The following is a 21,759-nucleotide window of genomic DNA, read 5'->3' on the forward strand; positions in this document are numbered from 1 at the left end:
AACCACATGGTGGCTCACAACCATCCGTAACAAGATCTGATGCCCTCTTCTGGAGTGTCTGAAGACAGCTACAATGTACTTACATATAATAAATAAAGAAATCTTTAAAAAAAAAAAAAAAAAACAAACAAACAAACTAATTAAGCATTTAGCTCTAATTGATTTTACAAAGCAATAAAAATGCTAGTAGCTCTATAAAAATGATGATCACGTGCGTTACTGTGGATATTAGGCTATGACTGGTCATTCATGTCCCCTGCCTACTTGTTCACAAAAGCATGTGGCCAGACGTACCTACAGACCTTAAAATCCTATGACAGACGCCTGCTCACCCGTGCTCCCTGATGCTCTAGTCACAACAGGTAGGATACAGAAACAACCTACAAGCCCGCCAACTGTTGAATAGATAAATCATGAAATATGCAGGGAAACAGATGGGACTGGAAAACACACCAAATGAGGTAACTCACATGTAAAGATATAAACGCTGTGTGCTCTCTGATTTGCGGATCCCAGCCCCCAATTTAGTGTCTAACTTGGAATAAGCACAGAAGCCAGGAAAGCAGAAAGGGACCACGGGGAGAGGGAGGTAGCATGACACAGGTTCTGGGGGTGGGGGAAGGGAGATGGGGGGCTTTGGAGGTCTGGAGGGAAAGTAATACAGAGGGAGAGGGAAGAGGGAGAGATAAATGACATCAGGATGTTTGGGGAAACCCCAGGAAAATGCGTAATTGTACAAGATTAAGTAGATTTATGGCATATGAGGTGATAATAATGTCTACTTCCCCCCACCCCCCCACACACAAAGGGCCACAGGCTATCTAACAAAACCCCCAGTGCTAAGAATAGGGAACCAGGTTAAGAGCACTGGCTGCTCTTCCAAAGGTCCTGAGTTCAACTCCCAGCAACCACATGGTGGCTCCCAACCATTTGCAATGGGATCTGATGCCCTCTTCTGGTGTGTCTGAAGACAGCGATATCGTATGTGTACTCACATGCATAAAATCAATCAATCAATCTTGAAAAAAAAAAAAGAAAGAAACCTTCCTTTGAATTGTTGGTTAGGGGGTTCAAAAGATCCCTAAACAATATAGGCCATTGCCGTTGTCCCTGGTTGTATTCTAGAACTGGAACACAAAGCTTGCTGGATGAACCAGCACACAGGACACAGGACTTGGCCTATCTGTGCTAGAGCTGACCTAGGAGCCCCCTCCCTGAGGACCAGCTCTCAAAGTCTCAGAAGGTGCCGTGTGAGCGGCCAAGGGAGAAAAGCAGTCAGCAGTCCTGCCTGGCTGTAACGCCCACAGACCACAGTGACTGCCTGGCCAGTTATCCCAGGGTTCAAGAGTGGCATTTTTCTCGGGGTAACCAGAAGCGGTTTAACTGGACTTCAGGCCACTCACCAGGATGGATTCATGGCTCGTACTGTAAACTTAGTCAGCTAGCCATAGCTGGAGAGGTCACAGAACCTACGGGAGAATTTACTACCACCATTTTCCTAAACCAACATAACTTGTAGCTACACTCTAAGTAATTATCCTTATACCCACAGAAATGTGTAGCTCTCACCTCTCGTTAAAGAAGCTTCTTTTTACATTCATCTATTTCAGAGAGTCATACCTGCTCAACATGTAGGGAGTGAAGTACATCTATAAAGCAACCCTACACTTAAGGCTCGGGGGAAATCACAGACACGAGTGTAGAAAGATTTTAGGAGGCAGAGGACCAGGACGCCCACTTTTAAATAGTATCTTCTAGACTTGACAGGGAAGTTGCACCCACCAAATGTCAACAATATGGCTGCCTAAACATGACCAGCTGACACAACAGTGTGGGTGGGGACTTCACAAGACCTCACCCCAAATGGGAGACGTACGGGCCATCAGTGCTTAGTGAGAGGGGATGAGCAGCTCCCTAGAGATTATCCTAGCCCAAGTGGTCCACCCTAAACACAAGTACAACAAGCAACAGAAATGGATTCAGTAGCGGTGTATGCGCGTGCGCATATGTGTGTGCGCACACGCACGTGTGCACGCACGTGCCCGTGTGTGTGTGTGTGTGTGTGTGTGTGTGTGTGTGTGTGTGTGCGCGCGCGCGCGCAAAGCAATAAGTCATGCATTTGAGAAGGAGTTTGGGGAAAACAGGAGTTGGAGAGGGAGAAGGAGTAGACATGATGTGAATGTAAGTACATCACTCACATATGAAGTTCTCAAAAAAATGAAAAACAAAACAAAAAAACCCAGTAAACATAAAGAATGTGGCCAGTGCCGACCCATCCCAGACAGAGCAAAGCTGGTCGGCTAAGACACAGGCAAAGGTAGGTACCGGTTTCTCTTCCTATCTGCCGCGTGCCCAGGTTGATCACAGGTGTTCCGAAGGCGCCAACCTCTCTCACGCCACAGCTGCTATTCCCAATCATGCAGCCAGCGTGGGCAACCAGCTGTATGAACTGGTCGAATGGGACGTGCTTGACTGCGCGGAAATTGGGGTGATGCTCAATGCCCTTCTTCCGCATTACTCGAACCATCTCCTTGCTGCCTGTGAAAGTGATCACATCGCATGATGAAACGTAACCGTTTAATCAATGAGACAAAGACATACTTCTGAGTGATGAATGCAGCCGTAATCCTCCTACGAGTTACTAGGAAAGTAGTCACGTGGCCACTCATCTTCCCCTGTCTTGTGCTGGGATTTTCATGAGCATCTCTGCATCTCATCCAAGAGCTGATATAGTAGCAGGTGGGGGTTTCAATTAGAACTTAGCAAGTCAATATATTTTATTAATACCTCCGTATAAACTTTTGGCACAATTAAGAGGCTAAAACAAGCCAGCAGTTTCTAAGCAGGCAGGGCATAGGCTGCCGGTTAGAGCAGCTTTGCCTGACTTTGCTCACATTTTCCCAGACCCCCACCTTGGTGAACTAAACTCCAAGGCAATATGGATAGGGTCCAGTACCACAGCTGGTATTTTATTGTAAAATGCACCACTTTAAAACACTTTAAATTTATGAGAAAAAAAAAACCCAATACTTAATGATCTCCACTCCCTCATCTTTGTCTTTTTCCACTATTGTGTGTGGGCATGCACACGCGTGTGTACATGCACATTGGTCATCTGACTGGAAGACAAGTCACTGACCGTGCAATGTTCACCAGTGGATAGAAGTCATCAACCCACTAGAAGCTGGGCATGTGTCTCTTTGTTTAAACTCTATGTGGTGAGACAGGTAAATGGGCTCAGGGTTCAACGCCCTGCAAGATGGCAGGCCACTTTCCTAACATACCAACCCTCACCTGCAATTATGGGAGAACATGGCACTCCAGAAGGTCCTGCTATGCCAAGGCTCCACTTTGGTTTCAAGCCGAAGCCACATGCACTAATCTAGTTCTCTCCCAGGGCCCACCTCGGGCAAACTGCAGGCATACTTGGGCACTAAGCCAGATACTAACAAAGGTCCCTGTGGCATCATGGACAGCAGAGGCACGTGTGGAGACCTGACATAAGTAATTTTCCTTTAAATTGGAATGCTTTTTTCTTTGAGTCAGTGTCCCAAGAGATCCTTCCCCTCAGCCTCCTAAGTAGCTGTGACTACAGAGACACCACACTACATCTCAGGGTCCATTTTATTTTTAACAGAAGAAAATTATCTCTAATTGTAAAGTGAACACATTCAGGAAAGTTATTACAAGCATTTGGAACTAAGCAGATAGATTATAATTATTTAGACAGAACCTATAGGGTCCAAAAGAACCATAAAGGTTTTGAAATACTGCTATATTGCCTGATCAAAATCAGGCTTGAGTCTTGTTTCTTCAAGCACAAAAGATTCTTCTGGGGCTGGAGAGATGACTTAGCAGTTAAGAGCACGGACTACCCCTTCCAAAGATCTTGAGTTCAATTCCCAGCAATCACATGGTGGCTCACAACCATCTGTAATGGGATTTCTATGAACTCTTCTGGTGTGTCCAAAATTATCAATGGTATACTCACATAAAATAAGTAAATAGATCTTTAAAAAAGAAAAGAAAAGATTCTTCTGGAATAGAAGGTAATATCTTCAGCATTTCAAAGAAAAGGTCTAACTTGTGTTATGAAAAGAACCCAGAGTTCTACAGTGAGTAATGTTCACATCAGTTTCTGAAAGTCCCTTAGTGTCAGGCCCTGATTCAACCTCCATCTTTTATATGTCAGACCCCCATCAACTTGCCTATGATTTAGATTAGCCCTGAAGTTCACGGCTCTCAGGTATGTGATCATCCATAGCAGGCCCGAGGATGGACTGGTTGGGGACTCCAGATCTAAACTACCTAATCTCAAGATCACACGCTGAAGCATAACTAACATAAATAGGAAAGAGAACAATTAATAATAAAGTCATCTTACTGAAGTCAGTGGCAACCATACTTGCCAAAAGACACTTTTCACCCTGACTTTTTTGTTTGTTTGTTTTTGTTGTTGTTTTGATTTGTTTTGTTTTTTGAGACAGGGTTTCTCTGCGTAGATCTTGGCTGTCCTGAAACTCACTCTGTAGACCAGGCTGGCCTCGAACTCAGAAATCCGCCTGTCTCTGCCTCCCAAGTGCTGGGATTAAAGGCGTGTGCCACCACTGCCCGGCTACCCCGACTTAAGGTTTTTGTCTCATAGGCCTCAGTTTCTTCTCAGTGGACACAGGAGGGAAACGACCAAATACGAGAGTAAACTGTACACCAGTGAGATCCTTTAAAAGTATTTATTTCCTACTGTTTCCGCTGGACTTGACAAAAATATCAAATATCTTGATCTACAGCAAGATAGGTGACCTTTGATTAGAATGCATTTCAGAAGAGCCTTTAATAATAAGATCCAAGGAAAGGTGACAGGCAAGAAAAGGGGTGACAGAGGTTAAGGTTTGAAAAGGTAAAGGGCGTAATCTCATCTTCAAGTTCCATTACCTGCGTCGATATTTGGAAACAGAACTAGGGTCCTCTTGTTAAACGAGATCAGGGCATCCAGTGTTAGCTCGAACATCTTTATTGAATGCTTAATGTCAGTGGTCACGGGATGCTGCAGGGCAACGATGTAATCCTTACATTTTACATCATCACCTGTTTAAAGAAAGGGAACCACAGTGCTTCATCAGTTGAGACTCTTGTCGGTGCTGCCGTTTTTTTTTTTTTTTTTTTTTTTTTGGTTTTTCAAGACAGGGTTTCTCTGTATAGCCCTGACTGTCCTGGAACTCACTTGGTAGACCAGGCTGGCCTTGAACTCAGAAATCCGCCTGCCTCTGCCTCCCGAGTGCTGGGATTAAAGGCCTGTGCCACCAGGCCCGGCCGGTGCTGCCGTTTTTTCGTTTTTAAGGTGGAATCTCACTATGTAGTGTGGCTGGCCTGGAACACATTTTCAAAGGTGAAGAGGGAGCCAGCTTCTCTCATTATCGTTAGAAGTCTAAAGGACAAGTCCGTAGGTTACCACGTAACCTCAGTACTGGTACCATAATCGACAGGAAAATACCATGTATAGTTCTCCCAACCCACAGTCACGACACGTGGTGCTGTAATGTAAATAAGCTCATTCCTGACTGGTAAACAGAGGAATGCTGTCAGCCTTTACCATGGTGGTCAAGGTCCTGGTAATCATCCTCACAGTGGTATCCAGGGCACCAAAGTCTATGCAGACAGTATGCTCCGAAGGATGCCAGCTCCTTTCAGAGTCTCTTCACCTTCGTTATTTTGTCTATTACCTTGAAAGCATACAGAAAGACTTTGATCTCTTCTCAGGGGGTGTTCTTTGAAAGGGAGGGGGTCACCTCACTCTAGGAGTCTGGGAATTAAAGCCAGCATTCACTAATCAGGTAGCCGCTACGGCTAGCCCTGAGGGTTGGGATGCTAAGGAGTTCTACAGTCCCATGCAAAGGAGCATCAGATACAGTCCACGGATGGGGAGGGAGGGAGGGAGCAGACGACTCAGGGGGAGGACTTCAGCAGCTCCCTCCATGAGAGGTTTCTACTTCTTGTGGAACTTCTATTTGGAGTGTAGTTTTTAAAACTTTATTTGTTATTATTACTGTGATGGGTCGTGGACATGCTGTGGCATACACAGGGTGACTTTCAGTTAGTTCCCTTCTTCCGGATAGGTCCCAGAAACCAAACTCAGGCTTGGGTCAGGTGTCTTACCAGCTAAGCCATCTCACCACCCTAGACTGTTTGTTTTGTTTTGACACAGGGTCTCCTGTGTTCAGGCTAGATTTGCACTTAATATAGCCAAAGAGGACCTTGAACTCCTCCCAAGTGCTAGGATTACGGGCATGTGCCACTGTACCTGGCCAGGTGCTGTTTGTTAGTTTGTTTTTGAGGGTCTCACTATGTAGTGGTGGCTGACCTGGAACACATTTCCCTTTCAAAGAAAACCCTCTTTCTTCTGAGAAAGAAAGCTCAAGCCACTGAACCAAAACTATCTATTCCTGGCATTGAAGTCTGACATTTACTGTGTGATGTCTCTCACTATTAAGAGCTTAGTGTATCTTTTTGACCTTGCTGATACTTCACTGGGATCATATTAATGTTCAGGTTATAATGCTGCATGTTGAGAGTGACCTGTTCAATTTATTTTCCTATAAGCACAGTGAAAACAAGAGAAGCTATTAGTGGAAAAGTAAAATGTGTTATTTGTACAAAATGCATTGTTACCAGAGCAACAGTTCTGTTCAGTGTCTTGTGTTTTCTTCTTCTCTGGTTTAAAAAACAAAATAAGGGGCTGGGTGTCGTGTGCACACTTGTAAGCCCCACGCATGTGAAGATGGGGCAGGAATGCCACAAGTTCAAGACTAGCCTGGGCCATGCAATGAATACAAGGATAGCCAGAGCTATAGAGCAAGCTCTGTCTAAAAATAAATAAATATAAAAACTAAAAGTCCAGGTTTTGCTCTTTCTATCATGGTCAAATAGGGCTCAAAGTCTGAATTACAATCTTAATGCACTGTTTCTTCATTTAAAAAATTAGCATTCTAGCCAGACGTGGTGGCACATGCCTTTAATCCCAGCACTTGGGAGGCAGAGGCAGGAGGATTTCTGAGTTCGAGGCTAGCCTGGTCTACAAAGTGAGTTCTAGGACAGCCAAGGCTATACAGAGAAACCGTGTCTCGAAAAACCAAAAAAAAAAAAAAAAATTAGCATTCTTTTGTGGGCATGATGTGTGGTGGTGTGCATGCACTGCACACACGTGGGGGTCAGAGGTCAATTTGGTGGATTCCGTTCTCTTCCTGGCTTTATGTGGGCTGTCAGGATGGCACTGTCAGGATGGCACAGCCTTTACCACAGAGCTCGCTCGCTCGCTGGCCCTCAGCTCTCACTTTCCAATGGTCACTTTTTACTCATTGGCGTTTTTCAGTGATGTATTTTTATAATAGCGCAAAGCTGATGGCATGACCAGGGTGGAGTGAGAGGAGAGGAGAGACACGCATGGCCCACCAGCATACCTATCCAAGGACAGGCGTGTAAGAAGGGATCAGCTTACCCATGAGACAGCCCAATCCCTTTCCTGGGTTAGTACGCCTACATTAAGAACAGAGCTAATTTGGGCCCATCAAGAGGCTCAGTGGAGAATGTGCCTCTGCTGACCCTGACGACTGGAGCCTGAGCTCAGGGCCCACGAGGTGAGGGGGCTGACACCCACACAGTGTCCACTGACCTCTTAGGGGGCTGACTCCCACAGTGTCCTCTGACCTCACAGTATACTGTGGCGCACACACACACTCACACACACTTAGACACACGCAAAGTAAGTTTAAAAATAGATAAAAGTAACACTTTATTTCTTTGATTATGCAATTACCAATTTCCATTCTTTAACTTCATTCTTCAACAGATCTGCTTCCCATAAAGAGCTGTAAACAGGCCACTATTCCTCATCTCCCAACTCCGTGCTTTCACTGTGGATTTGGTTTTCTGCTTTGTTTTGGTTTCTCTGTGCAGCCCTGGCTCTCCTGGAACTCACTCTGTAGACCAGGCTGGCCTCCAACTCAGAAATCCGCCTGCCTCTGCCTCCAAGTGCTGGGACTAAAGGCGTGCGTCACCACTGCCTGGCCTAGTATTCTTACTATTAATTTTCAGACTTGAAGGCTTATTTATGAAGACCACAGAATCCAGTACCACACCTGCCACTGTTTAATAACCAGCGCCCCTTAAACTGCTTGGTGTAAGCACGAGGACCAGGGTTCAGATCCCTAGAACCCACACTTAAAACAAAAACAACCAAAAAACAAACCCAACCCCACAGGTTTGAATCAGGCATGGTGGCGCACACCTTTTTATCCTAGGACTTAGAAGGGAAGCCGGAGAAGGAGGAGCTCTGTGAGTTCAAGGCTGGCCTCGTTTATATAGCAAATTCCAGGCCAGGCAGGACTACACAGGAAACCCTGCCTGAAAAACAACCAAAGCCCAGAACTACAAGAGCAGGTACGGGAGTGTTGGCCTGTAATGGCAGCTGTGGCATTCGGGAAGACAAGAAACTCTCTGTGGCGGGTTGCCCAGCCAGTTTGGCCAAATCAGCAGCTGCAGTTTCAGTGAGAGACCATGTTTCAAATAATAAACAATAGAGGAAAACACTGAGTGTGACCTCTGGCCTCCACACACACACATGTACACACTTACCATACACATATACCACAGGCACACACACATGTGCACACTTACCATACACATATACCACAGGCACACACACAAAGGGAAAACAATTGTCCATTATAAGGAAAAAAAGGCAGAAAAAGTCAAAGTACCCTAAGCTCACACTGGCAAAGAATCTATAAAGAACTAGATTTACACACTTTCTAGCCTTCCCACTGTAGCTCGTGCAGAAACGACATCACATTGTACAGTGTTCTAGCTTATTCCCAGCACGATACGCCTGTGTGTACAGGTGGAGGTCAGAAGAAAACCCTGGCTGTCTTCTTCAATTGTACTCCACCTTACTCCTGAGACAGTCTCTCTGACCAAATCAGAAGCTTACCAATGAAGCTAGACAGCCGGGACAAGCACACAGCACCACAGCTGGCCTTTTTATGTGTGCCCTTAGGGATCCGACTCAGGTCTTCATGCTTGTAAGCCAAACCTCTGACCCAGTGAGCCATCTCCTTGTCCTTTTCCCCATTTGTTGACAAAGTAAGAACTGTGCCCACGGACAGGTGTGGTATCTATCATGTGATTGCACGATCCTAGCCCTTAGGAAGTAGATGCAGGAGGATCAGGAGTTCAAGGTTATCCTGAGCTATATAACAAGTGCAAGGCCAAACTGTACTAGATCCTGTCTAAAAAAAAAAGATAGTGATGGTGGGGGAGGGGCTGGATAGATGGCTCAGCGGTTAAGAGCTCTGAATGCTCTTCCAGAGGTCCTCAGTTCAATTCTCAGCAACCACACAGTGGCTCACAACCATCTGAAATGGGATCTGATGCCCTCTTCTGGTGTGTCTGAAGATAGCTACAGTGTAGTCATATATAATAAATAAATAAATAAATAAATGAGAAAAAGAAAAGAAAAAAGAAAAGGGAAGAGAGAAGAGAAGAGAAGAGAAGAGAAGAGAAGAGAAGAGAAGAGAAGAGAAGAGAAGAGAAGAGAAGAGAAGAGAGAAAAACAGCAGAAGGCCATCTGGTTAAGTGCTCAAGTCTGTCGACCTGAGTTCAACCCCTAGATCACACTGTGGAAGAACATACTGACTTAGGGTTGTCCTTAGACCTCTGTATATATGCACATCATGATTTAAACACATACACATGTGCAAATGCACACATAATAAAATTAAATCTTTTTTTTTTTGGTTTTTTGAGACAGGGTTTCTCTGTGTAGCCCTGGCTGTCCTGGAACTCACTCTGTAGACCAGGCTGGCCTCCAACTCAGAAATCCGCCTGCCTCTGCCTCCCAAGTGCTGGGAGTATAAAATTAATTTTTAAAGAACTGTTCTTATAAGTACCATTTACTAAAATATTTAACATATTAGTAAATATACTAAAGTATTTAAAATACTTAATGGAGTTAAGGCACTCCATGTACAATCATTTAAAACAATCCAGCATGTCTACTTTATGGATAAGCTTGGAGGTAAAGATACAATGCAAGGCAAGAACTATGAAGTTCTGTGTCTTAGCTCTCTGACTGCTAATGGGATACTGTGTCCACGTGTTTCCAAAAAGATTGAAATATACCCAGTACTTTGTGGCAAAACAACCATTAGCCTGACTAAAGTCTGGATACATACCTAGCCACATCCGGATGATGCTCATATAGTCTTTGTTCTTGGCTGAGAGCAGTTTGTCATAGGAAGGGCAGCCTGCCAAAAGGATGCGGTCGTGGTCCTCACACATGGAGATCAGGTGTTGCTCTGCACTTCTGGTGCAGCACACATGGTAGTGAGCCAGTTTTGTTATGGCATGCCTGATAGAGTCATCAATGGTTCCGCTGACCTCTCCTCCCTCAATGTGAAGGATGCGGATGTTCATCAAGGCAGCAGACGTCGCCAGAGCAAGGGCGTCAAATCGGTCCCCGTGAACAATCATGATGTCAGGCTTCAGGCGGTTGAGGACATCCGGTAGCTTCACTAGCGCTAGGCCTACCGACTCTACCATAGCCGCTTCATCTTCCCCTCTAACAATTGTGTGCAGCCTGGTGTTAATGTCAAAGTCATCTTGCTCAATCATGCGGTATGTGTTTCTAAACAAGAGCAACAAGATGGGACACCGTGTTCTTATATAAGAAAGCAACATGCTACCCCTGAAGTGAGATACTTGCTTATATTTTTCTTGCTAAAACAAGTAATTACTTTGAAATATAAGCTGTAAACAGTGAGCAAAGGCCACAACTGCATTTATTCAGGATTCACAGTGTCACATAAAAAGCCAGTGGCTGTCACTCGCTCGGATCAAGAGAAAGCCTTCCCTGGGCCTCTCAGCTGTGCAGCTCTGGGGCAGCATCGGGGGAGGGGGCGTGGGGGGATTTTCTTCTGGGGGCAGAACGAAGTTCGACTTTTAATAATGGTCAGGCCTTTTACTTTTTATTACTCATCTGCTTTTTTTCAAGAAGCAATTGCCATTTTAATAGGGGGAAAAGTTTCCAAAACACAGATTTTTTTTTAAACCATAAATAAATAAATAAATAAATAAACAAAACAAAAAGCAGGGTACCAGGATGCCTGGCGTGGCAACATACTATACATTTCTTTTAACTTTTTTTCTTCCCATTTTTTTATTATATATTTTCTTTATTTACATTTCAAATGCTATCCCGAAAGTTCCCTATACCCTCCCCCCGCCCCTGCCCCCTACCCACCCACTCCCTCTTTTAACTTTTAAAATGATTTCTTTAGTTAGTATTCAAGAAAGCAATGGGGTCACCATGACACTTTACACATAACATCATTATACCGTGTTCTTACTCACACTCCCACTATGCCCCCACCCCCACTCCTTGGTTGTCCCTTCTGCTTTCATGTCACATGGAGTCTATGGCCCTCTCCTGTCCCCTCTCTTCAGTCCACTGTCTACTCTCATATCTGTACATATAACAAATACATGCTTATATATTAATTCAAATCTATGTTCTACATGAGAAAGCAAACAGGCCGCCTGTCTTTCCAAACCTGGCTTATTTTACTTTACGTAATTCTCGGCAGTTCCCTCCATTTTTCTGAGTCATAGCTTCATTTTTTTACGGCTGGATAAAAAGGCACTATGTATCTGAGCCGCATTTCCTTCAGCGACCCCTCTGCTGGTCAGCTCCACACCTTGGCTGTTGTGTACCGTGCTATGATAAGCATGGATATGCACGTGCCTGTAATGTGCTGACAAGATTCCTTTGAGAAGTGCGGCAGCAAACATTTCTACTTGCCTTTCTGTGATTGAATGAGGGATGGTTTCCCATGTCCCCCCACCCGTGTGTGTGTGTGTGTGTGTGTGTGTGTGTGTGTGAGAGAGAGAGAGAGAGAGAGAGAGACAGACCCCCAGGGCCTCCTGTACCACACTATATCGTGAGCCCTAGTTTTATTTTTTATTTTGAGATAAGGTCTCACTAAGATGTCTAAGCAAGCCTGAACTTAACATCCTCCTACCTAAAACTTGAGAGTAGGCAGGATTATAGGCCTGCAGCACTCCAGTCATCCAGCATTTAAAATTATTTTTATAGAGCTTTTGAGGGGTAACTGGGAGAAATAACCTCATACGAGCTCTTCTGACACTCCTACAAACTGCACTGGTGTTTCTGGAAAAGCATTTTATAATTTGAGTTGAATATTTACTCCTAATATCTCCCAGTAATGACACCACTACAGGCTGTAAGTTTACTTCCTATGATGGGAGAAAATGATGCACAGAAGTATCACTTTAGCTTCCGTAGTTTGTTATGTATTTTATGACTTACCCACAGGTCAGTTTCCCCACTAGCCCTAGGTTCTGTGCTGGCAGGGCCTTCATTCGCTTCCTTTATGCTTACATTCAACTCTGGAAAATGTTTTTAGATTTGTTAATTGTCTTTCACGTGTGTGAGTCTTCTGCCTGAGTGCCTGTCTGTTCACATGTGTGTGCCCAGTGCCTGAGTCTGGGTTCTCTCCAAGGGCAACAAGCGCTCCTAACTGCTGAGTCACAGGGCCGGCTCCTTATTCAAGTCTTAGAGAGAGAGTGTAAGAATACCAACTGAAAACAACCCTGAGAGGAAGGCCTTATAATTCCACTGTAAATCAAAAATGTCACAAACTGAAACTGCATTCAGGCACTATTAGAAGTCCACACCTGCCTGCTACCACAACGTTTGGAAAGCACAGGCAGGAGGCCTGCTGTGAGCTTGGACCAGCCTGGTCCACACCAGCTTTAAGCCAGCCATGCTACATAATGAGCGTCTCAAAACAGACACCACAAAAAGAAAGTGCAGTCTATAACCCTATTCTACCAGACACTGTGGCTTAGAAAGAGCCTGGCAGAATGGGCAGCTGGGCTGGGTGTGCCTCAGCACCCTGAGTTCTTACTGCGTACTTGTAGCCCAGGAAAAATCCAAATTCAAACTCTAAAGCACAGTGTCTACTGAATTCCTATCCCTCCAGCTTAGTTATAATAAAGTTAAAATATCCTTAAACTGAACCAACATAAATCTGGGACTGTGGGAGTTGAAACAGAAAGCAGCTTATTTTTGTGGCCCATTTATTGTTGTTTTAAAGACACTATTATGTGAGTGGGTACAGGCACCATGTGTGTGAGTGTGCACACGAATGCTGCATTACACAGAGGACAGCTTTCAGGAACTGTCCCCTCCCACTCTGCGTAGGCCCCAGGAATCAAACTCAGGTCATCAGGCTTTTGAGGAGCCGTCTCCCCAGCCCACACTGTTCCATTGTCTTGTGAAAGTAAGTTATATAAGTCAGGCATAGGAACGTGTACCTAAGTCCCACCTACTTGGGAACGGAGGCAGACGGCAGTTAAGTCCTAGACTTTGGAATCAGTCAGCAACAAAACCTAAGGAAAACAAAAGGCCAGCATGGTGATGCCTTCCCCCTACTAGGGAGGTAGAGACAGGAGGATCACCACAAGTTCAAGTCTAGCCTGGGCTACCTAGTAATTTCCAGGTTAGCTTAGGCTACATAGATAGATTCTGTGTAATTAATTAATTTATTTATTTATTAAACAAAAATGAACTAGGCATGGTGACACATGTCTGTAATTTCAGAACAAGGTCATTCTTGGCTACATACAGTTTGATGCCTGTCTGGGCTAAAAGAAACTGTCTCACAAATTGAAACAAAAATCTCCCTAAAAAACTAAAAACTAAACTAAAATAAAATCTGTAAAATGTATTCTCATAGTTTAAAACTGAGAAGGTGCAGAAGGTTATATGAAGTCTCTCAGTCTTGTTTGCTCATTTCTCAGCTCCTCATGTTAGACGGTACCCAAGCACGCACTTTCCCTGTCTCACCAGCACATGTTACCTTTCTACCTCAGGTGCTGCGGCTGCTACCACTTCCTGGAGAGCTTCCTTCCTTCCTTCCTTCCTTCCTTCCTTCCTTCCTTCCTTCCTTCCTTCCTTCCTGCCAGCCTTCCTGCCCAAGCTTTGTCACACAAAACCTACTGAGATTTTCACCTCCAGCTCACACTACGTCCTACCAATCAAGTGAACTCTCTTAGAAAGCCAGAATTCATTTCAATTGAAAAAGAAGACTGTCCGTGGGAGCTCCCAGGAGCTTGCTCCCTGCTCCCCACTGTCCTCTCACAGCAGGCTGCCACGTGGAGACTGGAGAAAGACGGAGATCTGCTTAGACAGGCAGAGGCCTGATTACTGGTCTCCATGTGCATCAGTGTCTTTATGGCCCTGCTGCTCCAGCAGTCTTGGGAGGCTGCAAGGTCATTTCACACCACAAGGGTGCACTAGATGCACACCGAGGGCAGAGACAAGGCTCCTTTCTGGTTTCTCCATGCAGGGCTCTCTCAGATTACCCTTCAGTTTTCAAATATACCCTGCCTATGGTGCAAACTTTAATGTCACACACATTATACCGACGATCTTGGTAACAGTACATTTTAATTTGCCTCAAAATAAGTTAGATTTTTGTATATCTTGTTTCATTTATACGACTTTATGTGCAATTCACCTGTAAACCAGTGTTGGTTTCTGTTGTTATTTGACTGCAGACAGGGTCTTCCTGTGCAGCCCTTACTGGACTAAAACTCACTATGTAGTATGGGCAGGCCTCAAACTCAAAGCAATCCTCCTGCCTCTGCTTCTCAAGTAGTAGACATGCAACACTACACTTCATTGTCCTGGAAACTCACAAGACACACTGGGGTGAAGTAAAGGGTGCCCATGTGTTTAGCATGCTGGAGGCTCTGGGCTCAAACCCCAGCACCAAAATTATGCCTTGAAGCCATGTTATCATAGTCCAATTATATATATATATAATTATACACACACTTAGGGTATTTCTTCTGAGTGTAGTAATGTTTCCAGCTGTTGGTTATCAAGTATCTCCTAAACAGCATCACTGTGACAGGCTTCACTGCCATGTTGGTTTCACCCTATTTTATAACTGAAGATGCCAGCTCCGAGAGGCTTCCCACGTTCTACAAGGTGCACAGAGACTAGGGAGGACCACTTGACAGTAGGTCCACAAGCCTACCAAACCCAAGCTCCCCGGGGCACACAGTAGGTGGAAGAGCTAGAAGCACTCAGCTCACCCGTAGTCGTCGATCAGGTGGGAGCCCAGCACCACCACGTCCAGCTCGAAGAACGCGGGCTCCGTCTTGATGCCAAACATGATCGGGGCCAGTTTTGAGTAGTCGGCTCGGTTGCAGGTGGCAACGCAAACCCGGAGCTTTCGGTTGTTCCCGTTCTTCTCCATGACTTGCTTTTTTTTACTGGAGAGTTTCTTAAAATAGAGTTCCTAATGATACAAAAAAAAAAAAAAAAAAGTTCTTGTTTATAACTGGAATGACCCCTAGGTAGAAAAGCAGCGTTTTCAGCTGTTTGACTTGTAACCTTCGTCCCCCGTGCCGCTCCGCATAACACTCTTGCTGGTGTATGATGATGAAATTCCAGCGGGCTGACCTAGCTCCATCCCTTTCTCCCACTGGCACACCGAAACACAATGTTCTTCCAAAAGATAAATAAATATCAGCTCTTTGATAATTAGTTTAGAACTGTGTACTAGAAACTTAAGAAATACTCCGTATACTTACAAGTAAGCCCAACGAAGTTGACTGTTGGAAAGTCTGGGTAGAGAACCGTGCAGCCAGTTAACTCCCTCAACTTACAAAATGGGGAATGCAGGTCTAGAGAGAGAATTACTTCCCCAAGATTCAAGGTCAAACTCCCCCCCCCCAACCCCACAGACAGGGTTTCTCTGTGTAGCCCTAGCTGTCCTGGAACTCACTCTGTAGGCTCAGAAATTCACCCACCTCTGCCACCCAAGTGCTGGGATTAAAGGCATGCGCCACCACTGCTCCCCCCACCCCCCAGTTCACATCTTTAAAGAACATGTCTTTGCCCACACACTTCCCAGTCCCTTGGGAAGATAAGGATGCTTTGGAGGAAAGTCGACCTCTAAGACCCCACCTGTCCCAACATGCTGGGCATCGAGGTGGACTCCAAATGCCCACATAATGGCTCAGGGACCACCCACCCAAACGCCCTGATACCTTGCTGCTTCCATTCCTCATCAGTACCTCCTAGGCCCTGTAAATCACCCTCGAGCTTTCAGTCTGTCTCTGACCCCCCCACCAGCGTTTCCCTTAGAGCAGTCTTTTGTCTTGAGTCTGAGAGTCCATGGCATGTTGGCCTCTAGTCCTGCCTTCTCCCACAGACTTTCAAAGTGACGCTCCCAACTTCACAGATCTGATCGTCACACCAACCAGCGTGCCTCACTAATGGGATAGAATCCAAACTGCTAAGACCTCACCCAGTCTTTTAAACCACTTCTCTCTCCCTGCTCCCTTTACCAACTGTCAAAGCATTGGTGTATCAGAAAGCCTGTGGGCTCACTAGTGGCTCTATGCCATTCATAGATCTAAGCGCCTCTGCTGAAAACTTTCCCTCTTGCCCAGACTCCCACTCAGGCTCCAAAAGTCAGCGAGCGTCACCTCTTCTGGAAAGGGTTCACATAAACCCAGGTCCTTCTCACCCCATCCCGTACAGACGCCACATTCCTCTTGACACTGAGGCCTTACCACAGACACAAAAACCCTTTAGTGTAACTACCTCTTCTGCTCACCTATCTTCCCACCCACCCTCATGCCACACCCTTCATCCACAAAGTCAAAAATTAGAACAAGAGATGGCTCGCTTTGTGGAATTTGTCTCTACTTGTCACATGTCATGTAATCCCAGGACTCAGAAGGCTGGGCGGAAGGATCTGAAGCAGTCAGTCTGGTGAGGCATAAATGAGGAAGGGGCAAAGAGATGAGAGGGGAGGGGAATGAGACTTACAGGGAAGGGATGGGGAGGGATTTGTTTTAGGGAACACTTGAAACTTCCCAATAGTGATGCTAAGTTTTCCCCCACGGACTCTGAGCTTAGTGCTTAGGTTTGGGAAGTACATCAATATTTGGAACTTGAATTAAGAATCCAGACAGCCTGGGTAAGACTGTGATAGGAGTCGTACTGTCCTCTGACACTCACTAGAGAAGCCCTTCAGAGTCTTCTGCAGTGCGACCTCATCTAAAACAACTGCTCCTGTCCTTCAAACGCCCACTAAGAGGCCCAGCATGAAGCACAACACCAGTAAAGGCCAATTCTGCCCGATGAAAGGCTCTCGTGAGTTGCCAAATGAGCGTCCTGCAAAGAGGCCAAAGCACTACTCAGGCATTAAAGACAAAACCATCCTTCCATATCAGCTGTCTTACGTGTTCTTGCACAGAACCCTCCCTCCGCTGACCAAATGTGGACTGACTGAACTGTGGGTGACATTTAATTCGCTGGGCGAGGTAGAGCAAATGATTGGCAGCTGGTCAGTTTCTATTTATTTTACACAACCGTGAACTTTCTATCTGCTGGTGGCTTGTGTTTGCCGGGTTATACTCAACTACTCTAACTAACCCAATTAAGTCAGCGGTATAAACTATAAAAACACAAGTGTCCTTTTTGTTTTTTAAGTCAAAGCTTTTTAGGAAAATAAATAGATCTTAGAACCTTTTAAGGAGGGGTACTTCTTTTTTAAAAAATATATTTATTATTTAATCCCCTTTTTACAGCTCAGACTTCATACTCCTCCCAGTCTGCCCCTAGACCACTCCCCATCCCATACCTCCTCCCCACTAAGAGGAGTACTTCTTGAATTTTAAAAACTGGTTATTTCAGAGGAAGAGGAGGGTGGATCTGGGGGGAGAGGGAGGGAAAACTGCCCCTGGAATGTAATGTCTGAGAGAATAAAAACATTTAAAAAATAAAGATCTACACACACAAATAATTATTTCGTACTGGATATGGTGTGGCACAGCACTTAGGAGGCAGAGGCAGGCAGATCTCTAGGAGTTCCAGACCTGCCTGGTCTACATGCAAGCTCCAGGCCAGCCAGAGTCCTGTAGTAAGACCCTGTTCCTATAAATAAATAAGCAGATGAAGAAGTCACCACACACCTCAGAACAGAGTGTGCCAGGCTGAGCTCTCAGCCACGTGGCCCTTCCTAGTGGCTCCGGTCAGCCAGCCACGCGGCCCTTCCTAGAGGCTCCAGTCAGTCAGCCACGTGGCTCTTCCAAGTGGTTTGCAGCACCAGTTTGGTTTCCTTTACTTTCTCTTCTTTTCCATTTTCTCTCCTCTCCTTATCCTCACCATTTGTTACTTGGGCTTATCTAGGGGTTTTTGTTTTTGTTCTTCTGTTTTGTTTTGTTTTGTTTTGCTTTTTGTGCCCTAGGTAGCCCTCCCTGGCTGGTCTAGCCTGACACTCATTAAATAAGCTCCCAACTGGACAATCCTCTTGTCTAAGCCTCCAGAATGCAGGAATTATAAGAATGTACCATCTTCCTATATATACATATTTATTTATAAGTATATATACAATGTATATTGTGCAATAGAAAACATTTTACAAACTGTTGTTACATTCTTTATTTTTTAAATATTATGTTTCTGAATTAAATAGGAACATTGAAAAATGTAAAGGCAACGGAAATATCAAACCAAAGGTACAATATCAGTTTTACAATAAGTGAAGGGTTATGAGAGCCATGCAAGTGAAATCCTGAATGAACAGTACTTAGACTGAGTGGGGCTCTGCACAGAAAACGGAGACAGGCACAGAGAACAGTCTCACTCTTGATTTGGGTACAGGCACGGAGAACAGTCTCACTCTTGATTTAGGAACTGACACTGGGGAAGAGGGCCTGGAACACACAGACACCGACCATTGTGCTTTCACAAACAGGAGCAACAAAAATCAAAAACTTTACCAAATTGTTATTTGTTCTGCGTGAAATATTCCTAAAGGGACTTTTGTTGTGTTTTGTTTGTTTTGTATCTTTTGAGACAGGGTCTCTCTATATACCCTTAGCTGTCCTGGGATTTTTTTTTCTTCCACAGATCAGGCTGACCTCAAACTCACTGAGATTGCCTGCCTCTGCTTCCTGAATGCAGGGATTAAAGACTTGAACCATTAAAGACACATTTTATGGTGCAGATAGTGAGCAGCATCTTCATGGTCACCATGGGATGCAGAATGTGACAAAGTGGACTTAAACCATTTAAAGGGAATTTAGGTTTCATAAAGCACAATGCAAAGCAAGATAAAACTTGCTTCTTTACAAAGTGGAATGTTAAACAAACATGAAAGTTGATCAACTGTATCTATATTTGCCAGTGGATACTGTGTATCTCCATACAAAAGTCTGAGGTCCCATGGGAGCCAGTGAAATGGCTGGCTGCCTGGTAAAAGTGGAGGCCAGAGGGCAAGTTCCAGTATCAGGCCACTACCCCGTTAAAAATGGGGTACAGGGGCTGGTGAGATGGCTCAGTAGGTAAGAGCACCGACTACTCTTCCGAAGGTCCCGAGTTCAAATCCCAGCAACCACATGGTGGCTTATAACCATCCGTAACAAGATCTGACTCCCTCTTCTGGAGTGTCTGAAGACAGCTACAGTGTACTTACATATAATAATAAATAAGTCTTTAAAAAAAAAAAAAAAGAAATGGGGTACAGACAGATAAGGGGCACAGGGGCACACTTCTGTAAGATTTGGCGTGTGTGTGTGTGTGTGTGTGTGTGTGTGTGTGTCAGGAACACAACAGCAAACACCCAAACAAACAAAAACAGCAGAAAGGAAAGGCCGCCCAGGGCAAACACTTGGACCAGAGGACCAGACAATTAGGGAAATGAGAGAACGCAGGGGTTTTATAAAATGCCCAACCCAGAGTCCACCTGCCAGAACTCCTGAGTCCGGGACCCAACCCATCCCACTAGGAGCTGCCAGCTTGCTCCAATAGAGCTTTTTACTTCATTTTCCCTGCCTTTGAGTTGCCTGTCTCACTGAACAACCTCACCAGCTCTCCGGTACACTTTTACCTTGTTGGAAACAGGTCTCCCCGCCCCCTCCCAAGGTCCCAAGGCTTCAGATTGCTGGGATTACAGCTGCTCGAATTATAGGACCGGTTTTACTGGGTTCGGAGCACCCAAACTCAAGTCAAGTTTTCAGCCTTACACCAGCAGCAGCAGCAGCACCAGCAGCTATCTCCCCGGCTCCGAGAAATGGCAATGCTCACAAACTACATTCAACTCAATTGCGCTTTTATAAATGCTGCAAAAGGGTAAGTGTATGTCCCAACCACGAGAAAGTATAAGCACACTTGTGCAAATAGTCACCAGCAGAGAGAATAACGGTAAAGTAAACATTTGCTCAGCGCTTCCACCAGCAGTGGGCTAACATGGCGTTATACGCATTATTCCATCCTCATTTTCTCTACTATACAGACAGGGACACTGAGGTATAGAAAAAAAAATCCACTTGCTCTAAATCACAGTTAGTTAATGACTGACAGAACGTCAATTCAAACCCAAGTCTAGATGACCTTCCTACACGCAGGTCACTGCCGCACACACCCTCTACCTTGTGTGTACATTCCACAAACATCCACGGGTGCAAACCTTTCCGGAGAACTTGAGACACTCCTTTCTTTCACTCAGAGCGGATGGAACTCACCGCAATAAAAAGGGAAGGGCTGCATAGAGCTCTCAGAACCCTGCTGCCCAGCTATCACAATTCAGTTTGATGTTCCTTCCAGAGCCCCTACAGTCGGGCTAAACCATTATCTTTACTGTTAAACCATTCCCCGCCGCCACACCCCTCCTATCAAGGAGCAAAGCAGATCTATCCCTTGCTCTAACAACTTTACAAGCCTGTACAAGGATGGATATAAACGGCTATCAAATTTCCAAGGACGCCGGGAGTCCAGACGGTCAGAGTTGTGCAAGCCTCCAAGACGTCCCTCGGTGCAAACCCTCTCCCCGCTAGGCAGTGCTGGGCCCCCGCAGCTATCTCACGCCTCCGCCCAGGGACCCAGGGCCGTGCCGCCTGCTGTGGGCACGGATGAGCAGGAGCCTGGCCAGGCCTACCTCTGCAAGCCCCGGTCCCCATTCACCTGCACGCTGAGTCTGACAGCTCCGGGATCCCACGCCGGAGCAACGCACCGGGCGGGAGAGGCGCCCTGCCCCGCAGAACCCCGGTGCCCAGCGCGAGGCCCACAGCTGCAGCGGAGGTGCCGGAGCCTGGCACAATGCTCGTGAGTCACCGACTGACTCGTGGCCTCCGCCGGGTTAGTTCCCTCCGGCGCCACCTCGGCACTTGGCAGGCTCGCGTCCAGCGGGTCCACAGGGCAGGCCCCGGCAAGCGCACCCCGCGGCTTCCGCTACCCGGCGCCGCTCGACGACTCGGCGCTCGACCCAGCCCCAGCCATCGCTCCTGCATTCGCCACGCACACCCCCCACCCCACCCCCGCTCCCGCGGAGCGCCGAACCGTCGATCGCTCCGGCTCCGCCCCCGCCCGGTCCCAGCCCCTCCTTGGCGTTTTTCTGTTGGCCAGTCGTGTGGCGCGCCTTCCGCTGTCGTGTCGCCTCTGGTAGTGGCATCCACTCGGTTTGCTGAACCTTATTCTCGCCTGGGGGTGTTCTCTTCCCTGGCAGAGCCCACAGTTAAGCCCGAGTTCTCCCACGAGATGGTTATTTTAGCTTTGCACCCAAGCTGAGAGCCATCTCGTGGACCAAACTCCAAGGCAACTCTGTCCGCAGTCCTAGAGTGCACCCTGGAATTTAAGCTTTGCCACCCCCGCCACGAGGC

General features: G+C 46.0%; 1 protein-coding gene across 3 annotated transcripts in view; it reads right to left on the reverse strand.

Moving 5' to 3' along the window:
- Nucleotides 1-21,357, reverse strand: part of Gne (glucosamine (UDP-N-acetyl)-2-epimerase/N-acetylmannosamine kinase) — a 36,351-nt gene extending 14,994 nt beyond the window's left edge. Inside the window, exons 1-5 of one of the 3 annotated variants that reach the window (XM_029533357.1) lie at nucleotides 15,178-15,260; nucleotides 13,405-13,464; nucleotides 10,227-10,678; nucleotides 4,933-5,085; nucleotides 2,326-2,538 (exon numbers count right to left, since the gene is read on the reverse strand). In XM_029533357.1, the coding sequence (XP_029389217.1) occupies nucleotides 2,326-2,538; nucleotides 4,933-5,085; nucleotides 10,227-10,665 (805 nt within the window). In that variant the 5' untranslated portion in view covers nucleotides 10,666-10,678; nucleotides 13,405-13,464; nucleotides 15,178-15,260. Of the gene's footprint in view, nucleotides 1-2,325; nucleotides 2,539-4,932; nucleotides 5,086-10,226; nucleotides 10,679-13,404; nucleotides 13,465-15,177; nucleotides 15,384-21,038 lie in introns of those variants that run through there. The other 2 variants (XM_021222013.2, XM_029533358.1) reach the window with 2 other exon arrangements.
- Between the last annotated feature and the right edge of the window lie 402 nt (nucleotides 21,358-21,759).

Source organism: Mus pahari, chromosome 22, assembly GCF_900095145.1.
Source record: "Mus pahari chromosome 22, PAHARI_EIJ_v1.1, whole genome shotgun sequence".
Classification (NCBI taxonomy): domain Eukaryota; kingdom Metazoa; phylum Chordata; class Mammalia; order Rodentia; family Muridae; genus Mus; species Mus pahari.